This window comes from Salvia miltiorrhiza, chromosome 1 (genome assembly GCF_028751815.1).
Source record: "Salvia miltiorrhiza cultivar Shanhuang (shh) chromosome 1, IMPLAD_Smil_shh, whole genome shotgun sequence".
Classification (NCBI taxonomy): domain Eukaryota; kingdom Viridiplantae; phylum Streptophyta; class Magnoliopsida; order Lamiales; family Lamiaceae; genus Salvia; species Salvia miltiorrhiza.
The window spans coordinates 9,857,988-9,881,656 of NC_080387.1; the positions used below are offsets into that span (position 1 = coordinate 9,857,988).

The 23,669-nt window shown below is 40.6% G+C and overlaps 2 protein-coding genes across 3 annotated transcripts; both read left to right on the plus strand.

Moving 5' to 3' along the window:
- Positions 1-9,749: 9,749 nt before the first annotated feature.
- LOC131006533 (uncharacterized) lies at positions 9,750-15,583 on the plus strand. The gene is made up of 6 exons (XM_057933686.1): positions 9,750-10,347; positions 11,610-11,789; positions 11,981-12,106; positions 12,342-12,545; positions 13,367-13,531; positions 14,814-15,583. The coding sequence occupies exons 1-6, from the start codon at positions 10,117-10,119 to the stop codon at positions 15,186-15,188; spliced, it is 1,281 nt and encodes a 426-aa protein (XP_057789669.1). The 5' UTR covers positions 9,750-10,116; the 3' UTR covers positions 15,189-15,583.
- A 3,335-nt stretch (positions 15,584-18,918) lies between these two features.
- On the plus strand, positions 18,919-21,753 carry LOC131006534 (uncharacterized). 2 transcript variants are annotated; one of them, XM_057933687.1, is made up of 2 exons: positions 18,919-20,161; positions 21,456-21,753. In XM_057933687.1, exon 1 carries the CDS (start codon positions 19,238-19,240, stop codon positions 20,153-20,155), a length of 918 nt encoding a protein of 305 aa, XP_057789670.1. In that variant the 5' UTR covers positions 18,919-19,237; the 3' UTR covers positions 20,156-20,161; positions 21,456-21,753. The 2 variants fall into 2 exon arrangements, with proteins under 2 accessions (XP_057789670.1, XP_057789671.1); XM_057933688.1 differs by having other exon boundaries at positions 21,462-21,753.
- Positions 21,754-23,669: the final 1,916 nt, after the last annotated feature.

The following is a 23,669-nucleotide window of genomic DNA, read 5'->3' on the forward strand; positions in this document are numbered from 1 at the left end:
CGCTGGATAGCTCCCCAGAACCGAGCCTCCACCTGCAGGGAAATAGAATGGGTTAAGTCAGAACAAAGAAACCATCTTCACCAAAGGAATGATTTTCTTCAGAGAAAGGGGGTCCACCAGAACAATCAAAAGGTTAGTAACTTAAATTTTTTAGATAAGGATACCAGCTGCAAAGTACCTGAAGAGCCGTCTGGGCAAGCAGGCTTGCCAAGGCCCCCCGTTTCAAGTTCTCCATCTTCCCCTTGTCTTTTGAGTGAACACGAGAGGACAGGGCATCGATAAACCCCTGCCTCAATAAGCTCGAAATCGGGCCAGGGACAATATCCTCTGACTCATCTTCCGCAGGGACCACAGCCTTGCCCTTGCCCTTTACCCCAGCAGAAGGAGGGACCTTCGAACCACCAGTAGACTTCCTCGCTGGCTCCTTGGACTTGGCGGCCTTCTTCAGGCCCTCTTGCTTCTCCTTCTCACCCACGGAGATCAGGGAACCCCTCTTCCTTTTCTTTGAAAGCTCAGTAAGGTTGACACCTGGGACCGAGTCGGGTGAGGGAATTTCACCAGTGATGTCTACAATCTGGACATCTTCTTCACCGGCACCAGATGCATTACCAGTGTTGGGGCGTCCACGCCTGTGAACAAGGCTACCCGCATCAACCTCCTCTGCATTAAACGTGCGGGAAGCTTCCACATTCCCCTCTGGGACCTCTACCCCAGGGGGAACGATGACCAGCTCGGTCCCGGTCGATTGTTCTGAAGGGACCTCTACCACAGGAGCAACGTCAGGCAAATTTTCCCCGCACTTTTTTCTCCAAGACATGTCTGCAAATCAGAATTCTACACCGTTAAATCAGGGTAACAAAAACTAATGTATTTTCTAATTCATATTTTTTACCTATCGATTTCTTTGGATATAGGGGAAATAGACCATTGTGTGCCAGAGCTGAATTGTTCTCAGCAAGGTACCTACATTCTAAGGGCTCGGCTTTGTTCATAGCATTCAGATGGGCTATGACCCCCAAGTCAAAAGTCGAAGGAGTTCCTAGAGAGGCTGGCTTATAAGTAGTCCGTGGATTATGCCATTCTAGTTCACGAACATTATAATCGCGCCAGGAGCCGATAAGAGTGCGCACATAACAGTAGTAGCCCAAAAAGCCCTTGTCAAAAGAATTTAGAGAGGAAAGAAAGGTAGTAGGACATTTGGGAAGACCGGCAAAACTGTACAGGGGACTGCCCTGCATACGAAGGGATTGGGTCTGACAAAATAGTCTGGCAGTGTCCCCAACACCGTGGGCGCGGCATAGAATGTGGAAGGCATATAACCTCCGGATGGCAGAGGGGGCGACTTGATAAAAAGGGATGCGAAAATGGTTGCAAACGTCAACCAGAAGGGTAGGAGGAGGGAGCCTTAGGCCAGCATCTATCTGGGCTTGCCAGATGACTATTGTTTTATGGTCGCGAAGTTTCTCGGGGGGTGTTGAGGCTTTAGAGAAGGCCATGAATTGCAAACCTGCAGGGCGTCGACACTTGCTCTTTAATTTCTCCACCGCCGCGACGCCAAGGCGGGATTCAGGAATATTCTTTGGGGGTTGGGGTGTTTTTCTGGTTCTCTTTTTCGGTTGGGAAGAACTGGGAACAGTTGGAGAATCGGGAACAGTTTGAGAATCATAAGAGGCAGAAGGGGAGGGAAGATGTTCAGGACTCTGGGGCTGAGAAGAGGAAGATGAAGCATCACGGGGAGAGGGAGAAGGCGACTGCGAGATTTGGGGAGCGAAAGTGGAGGCCATGGTCAGAATATTCAAAACCTAGGGTTTCTAACACGCTCAATCAGAGCACCAACAAATTTCAAAAACCACTCTACAACTAATCACAAATATCGGGAGAATAGGGTACGCAAGTTACCTAGGTCAAGGGAAGACTGACAATGAAAACTGGAGCGGAGGGGTCGCGGAACAATACGCCGGAATAGGAGGGAGGATCGCCGGAAATTGCAGATGAAGGAGTTCGGAAAACTTGGAGAAGAAGAATAGTGAAAAACGGAAGTTCGAATCAACTAAGTAAAAATGTACGCGGGCAACTACTAACATGCGGGATGAACGACACGTGGTATACGGAGATGAATCGACGGCCAAAAATCCCTACGGGGAGACGAAAAGACGCAAAGGTTAAAAAGTAACCTCGGGGTACGGGAAAAGCACTGTAGACTGGGCGAGCATTTAATGCGGATGACATCATCCACGCAGGCGAATCCTCTGACTAGTTGCACTACTTCAGAGTGAACTAGCCAGATTAGGGGGTGGGAGTAACAAAAATGCCAAAAAAGCAATTAACAGGGCTTACCTTTATCTTCTTACAAGGATAGAATTCTCGTGTCTTCATGATTTGCATGGACCAGGGAAAACAGCACGGTACGAGCTTTAACAATGCTTCACTAGTTGAACACGAAGAATACCCGGTTCAACCAGACTGGAGGGGGGAGTGGTTGATGAGGAGTAATATGTGCAGAGTAGGGAAAGGACACAAACCAGAGGAATCACCTTCGCCAGAGAAGTCATCAGAGTCAGAGAAGTCACCCATACCAGAGATGTCACCCTCGCCAGAGATGTCACCCACGCCAGAGAAGTCACCCTCGCCAGAGATGTCACCCACGCCAGAGATGTCACCCTCGCCAGAGAAGGCACCAGAAAACGCGAGAGAGCCCCCCGCGTTTTGACGAAATTACTATTATATCCTTCGATCACGCAAAGCGCATGCATTGTAGGCAAATTTACCCTTTTGCCCGTCTATGTAATCTATAAATAGGCTCCGCACTCGTGCATTGTAACGACGCGATCTCTTGTTTTTAAATATAACAGCTATTTTCTCTCTTGTGTGAAGTTCTCCGATCGTTTACTTCGCTCTTTCCGATCATCTCTACTAGGTATAGTTTATGATTTCAACTTTGTAGTTTAGGTGTTGGTTTCGTGAAACACCAGCATTTCAAAGAAAAATCTGGAGATGGGTAAAATTGGAATGTAATTTTCGAAATTAAAAAAAAAATTAGATTTTCTCAAAATAGGTATATTTTAGATGCATAAAGTTTCATACGAGAATGCATGAACTTTCATATAAAAATGCATAAAGTTTCATATAAAAATGCATAAGATTTCACCCCACCCCAACCCCACCCCCCACACCCCTGAACCCCACCCCACCCCAGAACCCCACCCCCACCCCACCCACCCCCCACCCCCCACCCCTCCCCCCCCAAAAAAAATATTTTTTTTTAAAACTGATTTTCAGACCGCTGACCCACCCCTACCCCCTACCCCCCACCCCCCACCCACCCACCCACCAATTTTTTTTTTTTTTATTTTCTCAAAAACTGATTTTCTGACCACTGACCCCCCACCCACCCACGCCCCCACCACCCCCCCGCCCCACCACCCCAAAAAATTTTTTTTTTTTTGAAAAACTGATTTTTACATGCCTAAAAAAATTACATGTTTTACATGCATATACTTTCGCACAGAAATGCATATACTTTCACACAAAAATGCATTACATTTTTTGAAAAAATATAATTTTTTTGGGGGGAGTGGGGTGCGGGGGTGGGTGGGTGGGACAACGAATCAACAATCAGAAAATCAGTTTTGAAAAAAAAATTGGGGGGGGGTGGGGGGTGGGGGGTGGGTGGGGGGTCAGTGGTCAGAAAATCAGTTTAAAAAAAAATTTGGGTGGGGGGGTGGGGGGTGGGGCAGGGGTGGGGTGGCAAAAATACCTGATTTATTAAAATGAAATGCATTTTTTGTATTGCTGAAATAGAAATTTTATTGAAAAATAAAAGAACAAAACCCTTGAAAGCACAAACGCAGACTAAGGGCCGAGCCTCCAAAAGGAGAGTTCAAACGAAAGAAAACGACAAAGCAACGAAAAACCAAAACAACACTAAGAGGAGAATTGATCGTCCTCGTAGAACGAGTCGTCGTCATCCAGCATATCTCCCCATCTCTTAGAAACAACAGCTGACATAGCTCTGGCTGCGTCTGAAGCAGAAGAACGAACCACAAGCGCTCCTCCAGACTGAGCCTTTGGCACTTTATTCAAGAACTCCACTGGCAACGGAGTGTCAAGAACGGCACCCTTATTCCTGAGCCGATTTTTGATACTGTCAAACGGATTCGGCGGATCTTGCGTACGTTCCATACCTTTTTTAGGTCGACCCGGTCGACGCTTAGGGTTGTCAACGAGCATTTGCATCCCCTAACTGACCTGCTCCTCTAATTTGCTAATACGACTAGCCAACTCCTCCGGAACAGAATGTGTAGGCTCAATGACCGACCGAGATGCAGAAACATCTACCATGTCCATGGACGGAACGACGGCTGACTGTAAATCCTCAGACCCGGCCGTGTCCTCCCTCTGAGGTCGCTTTGCCGAGCTAGCGGCCTCGCGATCGTCAGCAATGATCTCCTCATCCACGGATCTGTCAGAATCCTCCAAAACAACCGTGTCCTCCTTGCAGGCTTGAGCGATAGCATCCAAGGGCCGATTCTGAACCGGTTTCATTAAGGACTCCATATTGTCTTCATTCTATAACTCCATACCCTCCAGCACCTCAAACCGATTTCTGTTTTCCACAGAATTCTTCCCAACAGTAACGTCACGTCTGGGTGAAGACTCCTCCTGATTATCCAGCTTAGCAGCAGAAGGCGCCGCGTGCTGTCGAGAACGGCTCCTAATTTTCTTCCAGTGTCGAGATCTATTGCTATGCTTCCTGCCCCGCAAACTATTATCCTGTACTTTTTGTTTAGTCGGGGAGGCAGGCTCAATGCCCGATTTCCTGCAGTCATCAGTGGCATGGCCAATCGCAGAACAAAGACTACAGAAGTATGGCAAATTCTCATATCCAAACTCAATTTCATAAATATCATCTTCACATTGCACATCAATAGACTCAGGAATTTCCAGGGCCACATTCATCTCAACTAACACCCTAGCAAAATAACCAACTGAAGCCCGAGCAGACATGCCATCAACGAGAATAGGAGTGCCAACATGCCTAGCTATACCAGAGAGAACTTCAGGATGCCAAAACTCATGCGGGAGATTATAGATACAGATCCAAACCTGAGCAGTAGAAGAAACTATCTTGTTCGGATTAAAATTGGGAGTCCATGCCTGAAGGAAAAGAATCCCCACACGAAGACGCCAAGCAGATTTCTCGAAAGCCAAAGCATAATCCTCAGGAGACGAGAACTTCAAAGTGAAATATCCTTTGCCTAGAGGGATAACCTGCCAAGGAGACGACGTTTTCCAGAGGATAGAGAGCTCAGTAAAAAGATCTGCCGCATATCTCGGTGAATCGCCTTTGCGAAGAAAAACCCTCCCATGAATGGCATGCTGAAAGGATTTGATTTGCCGTTGACGGAAAGCCGATGAAATAGATAAGCACGGCCTGTTGTCCACCATTGTGGGTTTCAGCACCGCAAAATCATGAGCCGGGACATCTGCGGGACGTCCCGAAGATTGCCTAAGAGACTCGGCAAACGACTTCACGAGAGGAGTACCAGACAGACGTCGTTCTTCTTCACCCCGGCCTAACTCCAAAAGCAACTGCTGCTGCTCCGGCCGCCCCGGAACGGAGTCCGCGAACGGTAACTTGCCCGCTGACGAAGAAAGTATCGCCATGCTGCTGTCAAAACATTGATCTGTACCGGAAACCATCACAATCGAACCAGCTTTGGGAACCCTCGATTCCAAAACCGGTGTTGAGGCATGAAGACTTGCTGCGACAGACCCATGGGGAGGGAGCACGTTCGTAACCCTAGTCCCCACCACGGGTGCAGAAGCCGCCGGGACCGAGGTCGAACAATCAACGCGCCCTAGTTGCGCTGCCAGGCCCACGGATGAAGCCCTATTTGCCGCCAAGACAATATCAGACATGGGAACTTCCGGAAACAAGGAGCAATCACGGGAGAAATTAAAGTCAATAGGCAACTCGTCGCCGGAAGAGGAATCCGCAAAAAAGCAAGAAGACGTCGGAAGCGGAGGCTGGGGGGAAACCCTAGGTTGAACTTTTACGTTGGTGTGTAAAGGTGGAAAGTCGGAGGGCGTGAAGGTCATCATAACGGCGGCCGGAGAAGACCAGCCGGCCGGCCAAAACTGCCCGCGGAAGAGCCGCCTAGGCGGCGGCCGAGAGACTTCCGCGTAGGTTTACCATAAGATTATCGTTCCGCCATCCAAATTTGAACACATACATAACTATTTGGTGTATGTTTATATTGTTTTTGTGGGAACTTAAGTAGATTTTGTTTTATGGTTTCATGTTTTTTTTTTCTTTTTTTTTCTTGTGGTTCCTGTGAATTTTTTAATGTATGAACTTCAAATTCATATATTGTTTTAATGTATGAATTTTATGTAGAACACGTATGAATTCAATGTATAAAGGTATGAATTGTGAAAAATAAATTTTTGCTATCTTTGAGATTCGAACTCAGGACCATAAATCCATCCAGCAGGATTACGAATATATATAGAGAATGGCTAAAATAAGAGCATTTTTAAGATATAAAATAAGAATCATTTTAAGCCCATAGATCATCAAGATCTACGGTTGATTCGTAATCTTGTTGGATGGATTTATGGTCCTGAGTTCGAATCCCAAAGATAGCAAAAATTTATTTTTCATAATTCATACCTTTATACAGTGAATTCATACGTGTTCTACATAAAATTCATACATTAAAAAATTGCTCTTATTTCTTATTTTAAGATGTGATCTCATGGTAGCCCACCCTTATATATATAGGGAGAGGTTCAAGAAAGAACCATAAATAAAATAAGACCGGAGAACCATTTTCAGCCAATCGATCATCAAGATCTACGTTGGATGCATCATCTTGTTGGATGAATGCAGATCCTGGGTTCGAATCCTAAAGGGAGCATTTTATTTTTATTTTTTTAGTGCATTAATTTTAACAGCGAATGCATTAATTTTTACAGTGGATGCATTAGATTTGATGGTTCTCCCGTTCTCACAAATAATGTAGTTCTCTCTAGAACCACACCCTATATATATATATATATATATATATATATATATATATATATATATATATATAGGGTTGGGTTCATGTGGATCCCTATGCTTATAATAGATCCGTAGATCCAAATCTAGACCACACATTTATGACATGTGGCGCATCAAGATGCATAAAGGCATTTCAAGGAAAAATCTGGAGATGGGTAAAATTGGAATGTAATTTTCAAAATTAAAAAAAAAATTAGATTTTCTCAAAATAGGTATATTTTAAATGCATAAAGTTTCATACGAGAATACATGAATTTTCATATAAAAATGCATAAAGTTTCATATAAAAATGCATAAGATTTCACCCCACCCCAACCCCACCCCCCACACCCCTGAACCCCACCCCACCCATGAACCCCACCCCCAGCCACCCCCTACCCCCCACCCCCACCCCCCCCCCCCAAATTTTTTTTTAAAAAAAACTGATTTTCTGACCACTGACCCACCCCTACCCCCACCCTCCCACCCACCCACCCACCCACCAAATTTTTTTTTTATATTTTTTTATTTTCTCAAAAACTGATTTTCTGACCACTGACCCCCCCCCATCCCAGCCCCCCCCCCCCCAAATTTTTTTTTTTTGAAAAACTGATTTTTACATGCATAAAAAAATTACATGTTTTACATGCATATACTTTCGCACAGAAATGCATATACTTTCACACAAAAATGCATATACTTTCACACAAAAATGCATTACATTTTTTGAAAAAATATAATTTTTTTTGGGCTGGAGGGTGGGTGGGGGGTGGGGGGTGGGTGGGTCATCGACTCAACAATCAGAAAATCAGTTTTGAAAAAAAAATTTGGGGGGGGTGGGGGGTCAGTGGTCAAAAAATCAGTTTTTTTTAAAAAAATAAGTAAATAAATTTGGGTGGGGGAGTGGGGTGGGGGTGGGGGTGGGGGGTGGGGGGTGGGGCAGGGGTGGGGTGGCGAAAATACCAGATTTATTAAAATGAAATGCATTTTTTGTATAATTTAATGCATTTTTATGTAAAATCTTTATACAGTTTTGTTTGATTTTATATGCATGTGAAACATGACTATTTTGGGGGTGGTAATGGAGAGGGTTGGGGGGTGGTGTGGGGTGGGTTGGGGGTGGTGAGGGGTGGGGTGGTGAAAATACCAAAACTGTAAATATCAAATGCATTTTTCTGTTCAAAGTAATTCATTTCATGTGAAAACTTTATGCATCTTCGTGTGAAACTATATGCATCTAAAATATATCTATTTTGAGAAAATCTAAAAAAAATATATATATTTTTTTAATTATTAAATCCGAAAATTACATTCCAATTTTACCCCTCTCCAGATTTTGCCTTGAAATACATTCCCACATGTCACCATCTTTATGCGCCACATGTCATAAATGTGTGGTCTAGATTTGGATCTACGGATCTATTATAAGCTTGGATACTACCGGAACCCAACCCTATATATATATATATAGGGAGAGGTTCAGGAAAGAACCATAAATAAAAGAAGACCGGAGAACCATTTTCAGCCATTCGATCATCAAGATCTACGGTGGATGCATCATCTTGTTGGATGAATGCAGATCCTGGGTTCGAATCCTGAAGGGAGCATTTTTTTTTATTTTTTTGAGTGCATTAATTTTAACAGCGGATGCATTAATTTTTACAGTGAATGCATTAGATTTGATGGTTCTCCCTTTCTCACAAATAATGTAGTTCTCTCTAGAACCACACCATATATATATATATATATATATATATATATGTGTGTGTGTGTGTGTGTGTGTGTGTGTGTGTGTGTGTGTGTGTGTGTATAAAACTTTGGGGTAAATATCATGAAACTCCTGAACTATACCCACTTTATATAAAATACCCTGAAACTTTCGAAATGTTTTCTAAACCCTCAAACTATTAGGTTTTTATCAAATATATCTCGCATCTATTTTTCGGTTACCAGAAACGTGATGTGGCTCGCCGGATGCTACAATTTAATTTATATTCTTTTTTTTTAAAATGACACTGAAAAAACGACTTCGTTTCGTACCATATTCTATCGTGCTTATTCATAATTCTAGGTTATTAGCGTGAATTTCAAGCACGATAGGAGTGAATTTTAAATTTCAAAGTGATTTTTTTTAAAATGATATGGTACGAAACGACATCGCTTTTGTCATTGCATTTAAAAAAATAGAATATAAATTACATTGTGGCATCCGGCGAGCCACATCACGTTTTTGGTGATCGGAAAATAGATGCGGGATATATTTGATAAAAATTTGATAGTTTGAGGGTTTAGATAACATTTTGAAAGTTTCAGGGTATATTTGATAAATCGGGTATACTTGGGTTTTCATGATATTTACCTTTAACTTTGTACTCCCTCCGTCCCTGAAATGGATTCCTCTTTGGGGACGGCACGAGTTTTAATAAAAAGTTGTAAAGTGTATTGATAATGGAGAAAAAGTGATATAATTATTATTGGAAGTTGTAAAAAGTGTTATAATTAGTATTGGAAGTGGTGAAAAAGTGAAAAATAAGAATAAATAAAGTATTATTAGTGGTGGGGTAGGTTTCCAAAAATGGAAAGAAAGAAAGAGGAAGTTATTTGGGGGACGTCCCAAAATGGAAAAAGAAGAAGTTATTTTAGGGACGGAGGGAGTATAATTTTTTATTTTTTTTTTGAAAATATTTAACTTTTTATGGAGTAGTTATTTATGTAAAAACAAGAATTATGTGTGCGATGTATGTAAATGTAATTAGAGGAATCAGATCCAGATTCCAAGATAGTCCCCAACGTGAACTCAACGAAACTCAACCGATCGTCTTCCTCGCGTTGACACTCTCACTTTTTCTTCTTTTTTTCTTTCCAATTTCTTCATTTCCCAAGTTGATTACACCAAATCCGAATCCAAAATCTCATTGAACTTATCAATGAGATTCTGATTCGAACTTCAATTCAAACTGAATTGATTTCTCCTCTGCTTCTGGGCAAAACCCCCCAATTTTTGAAGAAGAAAACCGTCAATTCTCTCAGAAGATCCAGAAGGAGAAGATTTTTTGTTCCGGTGAATAATGGCTCTTAGGAGGAGGCAACAAATCGGGAAGGCAGACGGCGGCTTCTCCTACAGTTACGATCCTCCGCCGCCGCCTTCCGCCGACAGTTCATCATCTTCTTCTTCCGCCTCCTCACTCGCCACCAAAGCTATCAGAGCTTCTTCGGCGTACAGGGATTCATCTCTCTCTTCTGTCTACGAACAGTCGGCTCTCTCTTCTCCGCGCGGTTCTGCTCCTTCCGCTGCTAAGGTGCGATTCTGGCGCTACTATTCGTGTTTAGTTTTAGGCCTGCTGATTTGTTTTGAATTGAACTTGTTCCCTATTATATCTCTTTTCTTTTTTACTTCTTTATTGTTTTCTATTAGCAATTTGTTTATATGTTCCCTAATGTGAGTTTTACGGTGCAATGCTCCTTGAGATTTGATGTTTTGTGCTTCTAGAATGATGAATGTAAGATCAATCGAAAACCTTCCTCCCTAGTACAATTGCATCTGTAGGGTTTGCATTTCTAATCTGTTGGTGAATGCGGTATTGGCTTCAGGTTCGATATTTCCTCTGGATAAGTTTAGTAGTTATGCGAAATTGCGAATGTTAGAGATGAAATGAGTGAGTATGACTTATGCATTCATGACAGAGTCGAACAAGTATTCTCGTCTCTAGTGGACTCTTGGTTGAAGGCTTCCTGTAGGATCTGAATTGGGACATGTGGGGAGAATGCATGTTGGATTAGGAATTCAATTGAATTTTACTGCTATGGTTGTGGTTATATTTGGAAATGGATGAGTATAATTATAGAACTGTGTGGATCTTGGAATCAGCAACAGAAATTTGTATCATTTGATTACTTAACTTTGGTAGATGGACTCTAGATGAAATCTGTTTACACGCTTAAAGTTCTTGATTATATAAGTGAGTTAATGGATTTAAGTGTTTTGGTGCAAGGTTGGATGGCCTTGAATTTGGTGGTAGGATGGTTCTTGCCAAATATGTCCACTTTTCATCCCTATGTCTTGTGACTGATGGTCATTTTCTATAGTTATTTAGTCTTGTATAGGTAGATCCTGCTATAGTTCCCAAAAACACTCTATAATGTACCAAACCACGTTTTGTTGATAAAACTGATAACTAATAAATTGTACTCCCTCTGACCATGACACATCTTCCTAAGTGGAGGCGACATGAGTCTTAAGAAAATCTAGTTGTATATTTGGTGAGTGGAGAAGGGGTCCTATAAATTAGAAAAATTGGTGATAGTTAGTGGGGTTATTTTCAAATTCAACACACATCATTACTTTCAGTTATTATAATTTTATTTTAGAATTATATATTAGTTATAAGGATCTTAGTTGTATTCGATTAATTATTGACTAGTTCTTGTAGCTACTTCATTCATATTAATAACCTATATTAATTTGATAATATTCTGGTGTTGTTTGAGTACTAGATTGATTGTGCAGATTGCTCCGATCATCTTATACTTGGTGAAGTAATATTGTCAGTATTAAATATAGGATCCATCCATCTATGACCATGCACCAAAGAAGAGCATAAATGAATCTAAGCAAGGATTTTGGGGGGTGCTAGCTCGCAAAGCTAAATCAATTATTGATGAGGATGATGATACAACTCAGCAACATGAGACACCCAGAGATACCACTTTTCAGGCATCTGATAGAAGCAAAAAGGGTCAGGTGCGAATTTTTTGCTTAAATTTATTTCAGCAATTTGACCATACTGAAAGTCACAATTCACAATAACTTTATGAAGGTTGGTGTTAGAGGAATCACTTCTGACCTGTGAAATTTCAGACCTTGTTCTATGGAAATTTCACTTTTCCACATTATTCATTTACTCAAACTTATTTCTTTTCTCCTTTGATCAGTACCATAGCACATATGATTCTCCAGACAGCCGTCGGAAGACCGAGGGTCCTGGGATACAGAAGGGACTAGATGCTATTGCTTCATCCCTTAATTATATCGGTGGCACCATTGGAAAATCTCTTGAGGTAGGCTTTCATTCTCTTGTTTCTGATTCATTGTGACAGGAGTATGGGATTGTAACTTGCAAGTGGGCTTTGTCATGTTAAGTCTTTATTACTTTAGTTTTATTTCTTGGTGGAGATTTTCTTGCTAATTGTTCTGCTTAGTTAATCAGACTGCAGCTGCTGGTATTTTTAAAACCACTTTTTGGCATAAATCACTCAAAAATCAAAATGACATGTTCTCTCTACTGGGTTGCAGGAGGGTATCACAGCTGTTGAGAACCGTACAGCAGGCTTAATTCAAGAGACTCGTAAGATTCAGATAAGGAAAAAGAATAATAGCTCTGGATCACAGAACCAGGCTTCAAATTTTGACAGCCTGAGACGACAACCTATGCAACAGAGTCATGTGCAACCTGAGAATCACAGTACAGTGGAAACACAGCTGAAGGCATCTCGCGACGTAAGGTTGCAACTTTGTAGTGTTAGTTTTAGAACACGAGAAATTTTCGAGCTAACACAGTTTTTTTCTTTATGCTATTTTGTCAAGTCCTCCATGTCTAAACCCATGATGCACACTATAATCTCTGCCGTTAATAAATACAACTTGTACAGCAGTATATAATATTAAAGGAAATCAATGTCAACTATACTGTATTCACTAACTTGTATGAACACTGTTAATGGTGTTCAAGATACATTGGATGCTTATTCAACTAGAGTATACAGAAGGATTTATAGAGATTATTGCCTTGGCGCTGTGTTATATAATAACTTGTAAACAAGTCATGCTTGATTAAAGGAAACAAGATTTAGAAAAAATACATTCAAAGAAAGCTTGTATTGGTTGCAGTTAGCCTCAACGCAAACTCTTAATAGTTATACCATGGGTGATGATGGAGCTGGTAAGTTGAAGCAACCCTGCAATAACAAGAGGCTTTTCAAACATTTTCTTATTGGAACTTTGTTGCGAGATGACTACTAAGCATCTAATCCTTTTCTTTCTAATCTTGTGTCTTACTCTGTTGGAATGCTTCTCTTGTTTGAAATTTCCGAATCAGAAATTCATCTGCGCTCATTTGCACGTCTATCGTTGTTGCCTTTATGCTTGTTAAGCCTTTCCACACAACTTGTTTTGGGGTAATGTGAATTATATAGTAGATATTGCTAGTCACCTGAAGCATCTGATCCATCCAACTTGAGATGAAGCTGCAACTCAGTTTGGAAATCATAATTTTTGTAATATTTATGAGATGCATGATAGTCTCTGTTCCAAACTCTCAGGTTGCAATGGCAATGGCTGCTAAAGCAAAACTTCTGATGAGAGAGCTGAAGACAGTCAAAGCTGATTTTGCTTTTGCAAAGGACCGATGTGCTCAGCTAGAAGAAGAAAACAGGATGCTTAGGGAAAGCCGTGAAAAAGGAGACAACCCAGATGATGATGACTTAGTAAGTAATCTCTACCCGAATATAAGAATACCTGCCTTTTGGGGGGTGTGGATGTGGGGGTGTTGATACTTTATAATGAAGATTAAAAATCTGAAACATCCTGGTCAGGTTTCATTATCACTGGTTTTGAAATCCTCCTCATGACTATTTCATATCCAAATCATTTTATCAAGTGCCTCTGTCAATTTCCCAAACATCCTGCTGGATGGAACTAGTGTCCTTAAGTTGTATTTGGAAGTCTCATATTTGAAGATATCAAAGAAAATATGTATGTGTTTTATGTGCCAAAAAAGCACAATAAATATGTATATGTATGTGTCCATTAAAATATTGTCAGAGCTCAAAAAATAAGTAAAATTCCGCCACGGTTTTTTACCTTATGGGGGCAGTCCTTTATACCTTTTGTTGAATATTGAGTTAATTTGATAAAGAAACTCTGCATAACAAATTGCTTTGTCTATCTCTGTAGGGTGAAGGGTTTTGCACTAAGCTTGCATCTTTAAATGCATGCATATTTAGACTTCTCATTCCAGGATCAAGTTACAATATACATTTAGGTTTAAACATAAACAAATTAAAAGGTTATGTTCCAGATATATTTGAGGTTGTTTTCTCATGAACTATCAGCATAAATTTTAGAAGAACTGTGCGAGCGAATTTAATAAATCTAGCAGTTAGTCACTTTTATGAGTAAATGTATGCTTTCTAACCACGCTAATTTCCAACAAAAAAAATACCCAAATTACCTATCTGAAGTCATATGGTATTATTAACTTACAACTTAGTTTAAAGGTTATTGAAGGCCCTTAATTAACTGACTGCAATACTTGTGCTAATCCAGCATCATGGTTGAACCATGTGCTAGTCACCATTTTATATACAATTGTACGGTTGTGCATATTATTGGAATGTGTCTTGAAATGTGTGGGTGTTTGCAAACATAGAGAATTATATTAGATAAACCTAAATGTCCTTGAGATCTTTCGGGAGAAAAGGAATGTCATATGCTTTCCACAAGTAGAAATATCATTTGTTGTCCAAAAGCTGAAATTTCCTATTTCCTTACACATTACGTTTGTGTTTTCAGCACTGAAAAGATGCTTTGTTTATATGCCTTTTTGAGTTTCAACTACAATATTCAGAGCTTTCTGAGGCCTTTTAAAATTTTAGATTCACCTTATCCATGAATGAAAAGGAGATGGTTCATTCAACTGCTACTACAGATCTGTTCTGGATTTATAAAATGCGTACATAACAAGGGAATTGCAATATTGTTAATCAGATAAGGCTCCAACTCGAGTCTCTTTTGGCTGAGAAAGCTCGACTGGCCCAAGAGAACTCAGTCTACGCACGGGAGAACCGTTTCCTGAGGGAGATTGTCGAATACCATCAACTTACCATGCAGGATGTTGTGTATTTTGATGAAGGCAGTGAAGAGGTCACGGAAGTCTACCCCATCAAGTTAACCACAGCTGCTAATACACAATCCTCTGCAGCCTCTCCAACTCCAACTGTTCCCCATGGCGCAATGTCCAAACCACCGCAGAATGTCTCTCTCAAAACTGCCCCGTCCGTAGAGCTCCAAGAGGCTCCACAAACTACTGGCTTGGTCAACCCGTATGTCCAGATGCCAGGAGAAGATGTTAGAAAGAACTGAATGGATTCCAGTGGTGCGGTCTCATAGTATCCGTACCATTTACAAAGGTTTAAGTTGAGTTGAGTTGATCCCAGTTTCTCATTTTTGTGAATTTGGAATCTGTCAGCTGTCTTCTTTCGATTTTTTTTATTACTTTACTTTTTTCTGTAAATTATTTTATTTCTGATAATCTTCCACTCTTACTCCTCTCTCATTTGAAGATGAAGAAGCCCAATAGGCTCGTGATTGTCGTATGCTGATGATATAACACTTTGTTTTGTTTCTTGTTTTCCTATAGAGAGAAACTGGTCCAACACTTGTAAGCTTGTCTGCTTCTTTATGACAATTGTGAAATTGGCGATTGTGAACTGTAAATTTATTTCTTCATCTTTATGGAGCAACTGTAATTCTGCCTACTGTAGTTATACTGCATTCTGCATAGGTGGCTGATTTAGTGAAATAATTACTTTTTTGTTACATACATCAAGGTGGTGTGGGCCTAAAGGAATTATTTAATTAATATTTCTCTCTCTTAAATAAATTGCATGCAAAATACAGCTATGTTTACATTTCGTTTTTTTAGATATAATATACAAATTATAGCGTGAATTGGTTAATAGGAGTATTACCAAAATTACTATAGTGGCACAATAGTCAAGCTACGAAACTAGTATGAATTAGATCATATCTAAATAAAATAAAATACAACTCATATATTAGTGGGACTCAAATTAAAGACCAAAGATTCTATATTGTTTACTCACGTTTAGCAAGAGGAAAATAAATCCTTCTTAACTCTAAAAATGAGTACGGTAAGTACTAATTAGTAGTGTAGTATGAGTTGACTTGAAAGTTCACAGATTAAACGTCTCATTTTAAATTATACCAAGGTCTTTATAGGTCTTGATTTTTCAAATTTGATTTATCCGTGTTTGGTGTTTTGTAAGTTATTGCATAAAAATTATGATTTTACTCGACATAAACTCAAGCTATTGCAATTTTTAAATAAATGTGCTGAATAATAATGAGTCATTATCAATTGGACGAAGGGAGTAGTATTTAAATGAGAAGAGAAGTAATTATGTATGGGCCACAATGACATATGTAAATAATGAGTTATGTAAGATTTATTTATTATGTATTTACTTTCTATTTTTAGAAGTAGCCTATTGAATGGAACATCGAATAAAAAAATGTGGTCTATTGAATCGGAACGGAAAGAGTAGCTCCTTAACATGTGCCGAAAAGAACTTGATCATGTTAATTGGTAGGCATATAGTAATTTATTGTCAAGAGGGACAAAAATTTGAGAAAAGAGAACCTTAAGCTAAGGTCGTTACTTATGTTGTGGTACTTGTTTCGTGAACATTTATGTTTAGTACGTATGAATTAGTGGGCTAAAAAAAAATACTTCCTCGTCCACGAAAAAATGTTCTACTTACCCTTTTTTTTTCCACAAAGAAGAGTTTCATTTAACTTTTTTGAACCATCACATCATACATTTTCTCTTATATTTAAGGGTTAATTACGCCAAAAACTATGAACTATACCCCAATTTCCAACTTTTTCATGAACTTTTTTTTTTATCAAAAATTCTCTGAACTTAATGTGTTGAACAATTTTTCCATACTTTTTTATCCGGTGAAGCTCCGGGCTGACTTGTCGCCTACGTGGTAATATCGAGCTGACGTGGCGTCTATTTGGACTAAAAATTGACACTTGAAAAAAAAAAAACAAAAAACCATTCTCTTTCTCTTCCCCCTCTTCCATGTCCGACGAACCCACCGCCCCACCAGATCCGCCGCCCCCTCTCTCCACCGCCCACCGCATTCCCTCCTCCATGTCCGGCGAACTCCTCCTCCATGTCAGAAACAGTTACACATGTATTCTCTTCGTTTGCACGGTGGTGGTCAGGTTGTTGTCCAATCGAAGCGCAGAGGAGGTGTAAGAAGGTGGGGGATCTGGAGCTCTGCGGCAACAGCCCTATGGCTGTGTAGTCGCCGAACTTCGAGAAGAAGGGGTAGGGTTTACAGCAGGGCAGAGCAGAGTAGAGTAGAGCAGAACATAGTAGATCAGAGCATAGTAGAGTAGAGCATAGTAGAGCAGAGCAGAGCAGAATAGAGCATAGTAGAGCATAGCAGAGCAGAATAGAGCGGCGTTGAGCAGAGCAGAGCAGAATTGAGCGGCGTTGGCTCTTCGCCGATGGTCGTCCGACCGAGAGAGCGAGAAAGAAGGGGAAGAGAGAGGGCGAAAGCAGATCCGACGCTCCAACCTTAATTTTGTCTCCCCCGTTTCCCCCACCCGCAAATCCTAATTTCACCTCCTTCCACCCGCTGCTGCACCAGATCCGGCGCCCCTTCCGCCGCCCACCCCCTCAGATCCACCCCTCTATCCAAAATCGAAGAGACATCAATTATTGCGATAAGGTTAGCGTCCGGCGACGCACAAGAACGGGCAATAGCAAACCAGCACCGTGCGAGGTCGCTGCTGCAAACCAGCACGCCGCTGCACTGCATCTCCGGCACTGATCCTCCGCCTTCGCCTCCGTCGAAATTAGGGCTCAAAAAGGGGGGCTGATATTAAACGACGTCGTTTACCTCCAAGTAAACGACGTCGTTTCAATTCTCCGCCGGCGATGCCATATCATATATCCGGTCACTTAAAACATGCCATGTCAGCTATGAATTTGGGGATTCTTGAAAGTTATGGAAAAATTGTTCAACACATTATGTTCAGGGAATTTTTTATAAAAAAAAAGTTCATGGAAAAGTTGAAAATTGGGGTATAGTTCATGGTTTTTGGCGTAATTAACCCTATATTTAACTATAAATCATATTTTTATTTTTATTTCATTTGTTAACTAATAATGTACTTTTATTCTATTTTTTTGTATTAACACTACCCCTACAAATTGTACTTTTATTCCACTTCTAACAACTTTATTAAAATCCATATCCATTTTTAAACGGGACTCTATTTTATGGACGGAGGGAGTAGTATATATGAATTGCTCCCTACGTCGTAGCTAAGTTGATCAACTTTTTTTCAGCACAGAATTTAAGAAACTTGTTTATATTTATTTCATATAAAAAATTGATCAATTTAATTGGAATGATGAAAAAAAAGAATTTGATAGTATAAATTTATTTAAGTAACGGCGAATACCCATTAATGCATTTAATTCCTACATTTACTCGCAAGATTTTATAAGGGGATTTAGTCCCAAGATTTTTGAATAGGAAAAGTGAAGGGCGAATTTAAACACCAAGGGACAAAGTCAACCCGGTCATAACTAATACTCCAATACTCCAATGGTTTACGCTAGGATTTTTTTTTTTTTTTTTTTTTTTTTGAGGAAACGCTAGGAAATAATTAATGTGACGAGAAAGTAAAGTTTATGAAATGTGAAGATTTATTCCGTAGAGATTAGAAGAAAATATGAGTATGATCCAATGGTTACAGAATGATATGGAAGATCTTTACCATAAATAATGAGGAGTGAAAAATACCTAGGAATTGCCCATCACACTAAAATATTTACCAAAAGATTCGAAGTTTTTTTTTTTGCAAATTTGGCCATCACACAAGCAGGTGGTCCTTATAAATTTTTTGGTCTTTAATGGTCTAATCTCGAGCTGACGTGTCATTCCATAATTGGCTGGGGGTTTTGTAATTATTACAGAAGCGGTGGAATCTGCTCTGTCGCAGACCACAGCTGTGTGGTGTGGTTAGTTGCTCCCCATTTATTTTCCTTTCCAGTTGTACTCTTTTTTTTTTTTTTATCTGCTAAATATATTAAATTTCTTCCCTTTTTTCAGCTTCTGCGAACTTGTTGCCTTGATTCCTCATGCCAGAATCCCTTGTATTTTTCCCACAGATCCTCTTATCTTAGGCAAGTTCGCGATCCATTTCTTTGCTGCTGCTACTGCATCTCTGTAGCTAGATTTGATTTTCCACGGATCGGATTTTTCAACAGGAAAAGGGGATATGGCGGCCATTAAAGCACTCTCGATTTCTTGCTCTCTGCATTTTCTGAAGAGGCTTGTTTGAATCTCGGATTGTTTTTCTCGATGCTTCTAGCATATTTCTGCACAATTCTTCTGTTCCAAGCGGCGATTGCTCAACCGAGATCGGAGCTCTCAGCTATCGCGCTCGATTCTCTGCTCCAGGACTACGCGTTTAGGGCTTTAGTCAGGCCGAAGACCGGCATTGTCTACGACGGCAATGTGCCGTCCAACTTGACCGGCATCGCCGTGGCGGCGCTGCGGCTCAGGAGCGGCAGCCTGCGGCGGAAGGGGGCGGCGTACAAAGAGTTTCGCCTCCCAGTAGGTGTCACTGCGCAGCCCTATGTTGAGAGGCTTGTGTTAGTCTACCACAATTTGGGCAATTGGTCTTCATCATACTATTCTCTTCCCGGCCAGACGTTTTTAGCACCGGTTTTGGGGCTTTTAGCCTACGACGCTTCCAATTTATCGGCCAAAAATCTCTCGGAGCTCGATATTATGGCCGCCGCCGACCGCATTTCGGTCACATTTCCCGCGGTTCGGGCCGGGCCGGGCGGGTTACCGCCTAAATGCGTGCATTTCGCGTTGGACGGTAGCGTGGAGTTCGACAATGTGGTGAATGGGACGACTTGTTTGACTGCTGACCAGGGGCATTACTCAATTGTGGTGGAGACGGTGGCGGCGCCGGCGCCAGCGCCCAGCGGAGGTGCGCCGCCGAGTATCCCCGCGAAGGGGAAGGGAAAGGGGAAGAAGAGGATTTGGATAATTGTGGCTGCGGTGTTGGGAGGGGTGGCGCTGGTGTTGGCGCTGGCGGTGTTGTTTGCTTACGTGAGGAGGTGTCGGCGGCGGAAAAAGATCCGGCGGATGGAGCACGCGGCTGAGGTGGGGGTGCCGCTGCCGATGACCGCCGTGGGGAACACGAAGGCGCCGGTGGCGATGGAGACGCGGACGAAGCCCTTGCTGGAGAATGAATTTGTGCCCTAATTTCTGGTAAATTTTAATATTTATTTTCTTCATTGGGTTTTTCGTCTTACTATTTTTCGTTACACATTCAAAGGAAATTCTTTACTTAGTAGTGTGAATTGGGAACTAAAATTAGTGTTCAATTTGTTTTGGGGGTTTTGATCATAATTTATTTTCTGTGACGAGAGCGTAATTTGTATGGGAAAATGTAGGACGATTTGGATCCATTAATTATTGTGCACCTACTTTTTCTCATTCCATCATGTACAAATTTTGGTGCAATCGAATTGGAGATTTAAGCCATTTTTCTACGCTAAGTTATTGAAATTGGTTGGTGTATTTTTTGGTATGTAGCAAATAGCATTATGAGGGCCTATTTGATATGGGTTTATAGGTAGGATAAATTAAATTAATACAGATTAGTGTGATGTTTGATATCATGTGCAGTTAATATGGTCAACTCCTACTTAATCCTACTTCTCCATGCTATTTTGTGGGATTTACCCATACTAATAATCCGCCCACCCCCCTCAGATAAATTTAATACTGAGAAGTTGGATAAAAATTATGCTACCCTTCCTCACGCATATCGATGCAAATGCCCAAGTAATGGTGGACACACATGATATTTTTAAAATTATGTGAGGATAGTTTTGATATTAGATAATATAATCCAACATAATCCTATGGATATCAAACATAATATAGGATTAAGTAGCCATGATATCAAACACCCATGAAATAATATAAATCCACACTAATCCACACTAATTTCTCAAGATAATTTTAATTCTAATCAATCATAAACTGCAAATCAAACGGCCCATGAGTGTGCAGAAGAACCATAGTTACATTTTAATGCCTAGGTGTTCTTTTAGGTTAAACTAATTAAATTTACAGTTACATCATTGTGTTCATCAATGCCAATAAATCAATAGTTACGAGTGTATTGTCATAGAAAATTAACAAGAAAAAATGGGGAGGTCATAGAATCAAAATTTGATTCTCATAGTTGTGAGACTTCAATTTTACTAGTTGTTCAAGTTTGTTGAAGATATTAATAATATGAAATTTTTCTCTGACATACTTGTGTTTTCATGATGAGGTGTCTCTCTCGCTCTCTCTCTGGCTGGGGAGGTGAGACATTGAACTCAAATTTTAGTTGGTTGGTTTCATTTAAAAAGAAGCTGATTTTATGAATAATTTGCATGCTATGATTAAATAAGAAGCAGTTTAGTTGTTTTCAATGTCACATAGAGGATATATATATAGAGGTAATATTATTGCAATGATGAGTTAAATGTGTGAAAATTTGATGTAGCGACAGGTTGTAAAAGTAATTGCGACAAGAATCTGAAAAAGAAGGCGAGTATGAGAGTGCGAGTAGGTAAATACAAATGACAGGCTGTTTAGAGAGACTCCAAAAATATGACATTGTTTTGTATAAAAACAACACACAAAAGGCAGCCTCAGTTGGGACTAGAGCTTTTACATCACGTTGCTGCACGTGAACACCCTACTGCTTCATTTTTATTTTTCTATTTTTTCTACTAAAATTGTACATTTACCCTTGTAACTCTAAACTTTTATTCTCTTGATTCAAAAAACATTTTTTTTAATTGAATGCTAGTACATAAAGATTTTCATTTTTGATCAGTTGTAGGTGAAAAATATCCACTTTGATAAAAAAAAAAATATACTGAATCTATTTACTTTTAAGGGTCAAAATTTAAAATACCCACCTTCATAACTTATCTATCAAAAATACCCACTTTCACAAAACACATATCAACCATCCCCAACTCCTTATTAATGCCAAAACTACCCCTCCACCAATCCTCAACAAATCCATCATTAAACCATAATATGTTCAAATTATCATAATTCAATTTAAGACATAATCAGGCCCAACATGCTTCCGTACAACTTCTAAATAATTCAAATCATAAACCAACAGTATACCTTTCGTCGACTGGTCACCTTCCGGAGCTTTTATCGCGTTTTATGGACTTCTTGCCTCCTCGGCCTTCGTCCAACCACACACTCGCAAGTGATGGTTGCAACCTTCTCCCCTCACTGTGTTCCGGCTTTCGCCGAATGGTCACCTTCAGGAATCAGTTTCCCTCCTTCACTGTGTCTCGACTCCAAATATTTTTGTTGAAAAATGAAAAGAAAATATTTTTACTAAACCGGAATAGTTGGACAAAAACTAAGTGTTTATAGAGGAATTATATAAAATTTAATTTATTTCATAAAATACTCCCCAAGGGAGGAGACTAACTTGTTTAGCTACTCATAGTAGCTAATACTTGTGTACATAAAAATAAAAAAAACTAAAACTTAAAACGAAAACTTTAAAACAAGAATTTAAAAATACAAAGATAATTTCTAGAGAGAGGAAGTGGTGTGTGAAAATGTTGTGAATTTTCCCGATGATCTCTTCTCTCCAGCTCTTGTGTTTATATAGAGGTTTGAACCCCTCTATTATTGCTCGGTTGTTGGCCTCGGATTCCATCCTAGTGGCCAGCTTGCTTGAATATGACATCCACCTTCTTTTGTCGGCCTTGATTGCCGACACTTGTTAATGGCATCACATAGTGCTGGACCCCTGCTTTATCTTCTTGTGATAATGCTGGTAGGGGCCGGCTGCTTTTCTCTCCACTCACTTTTGTCCTGGAGCTTTTGGTGAGTGGTCCTCCTGTTCTTCCACCCACTTTTGTCGTTTCTTTTGTGGGTGCGATTCTTGTTGTGAATCACATGATTCACCTTGCTTTGTCGGCCACCTTACTTTTTTGGTGCCCGCGGAGTTCTTCCCTTTGGGGTCTGACGCTCATCATGCTCATCAGACCGGAACCTCCTTCTGTCAGGTTTCGGGAGGAAACCTTTACCGAATTCTGGCTCCTTCTGCGACGAGCATTGGTCGCAGATCCTCTCGATCCAATGGCTCACATGAGCCATATTGCAGAATTTGCGACGAGTCTCTTTGCTCCCCGCTATCTTGTTTCCCCATATTGTCTGCCTCTTGTTCTCGAAAGATTTTTCGGCAAACTGGGTTGTGGTTCCTGTCATGGTGTTGACCAGGAACGTTCCCAGATCTGAGCTCTGAAAGAACTTGAATCTGGACTTCATTTTGTCCATCTCTGTGAGACAGACCCAAAGACCCCATGCTCGTCTCGTGGAGATTTGATCCTCCGTAAAGGTTGAGACGATGGCAGCATTAAACTCAGGAACTTTGATTCGGTTCAAGGCTCCCGTATCTGGTCTCCGAAGCTTGATGAAATGGAAGGCTTCGTAGACTCCTTTGCCCACTGGCTCTGGAGCTGCACTAAAGAAGTACAATTCCAGAACGTCTCCCCTTTTGAGGGACTCGTTGTTCTCCCATGCGTCGAACACCGTTTTCTGGATCCATTTGGGTAGACCCTTGATTTCGGTGAAGGCCGGAGAAGTGGTATAAACTGAGGCTAATGCCCCAAACTCATACCATTCCTTAACATCGTTTGGATTGGCTCCTGGAGTCATCCAAACCCTTGGATAT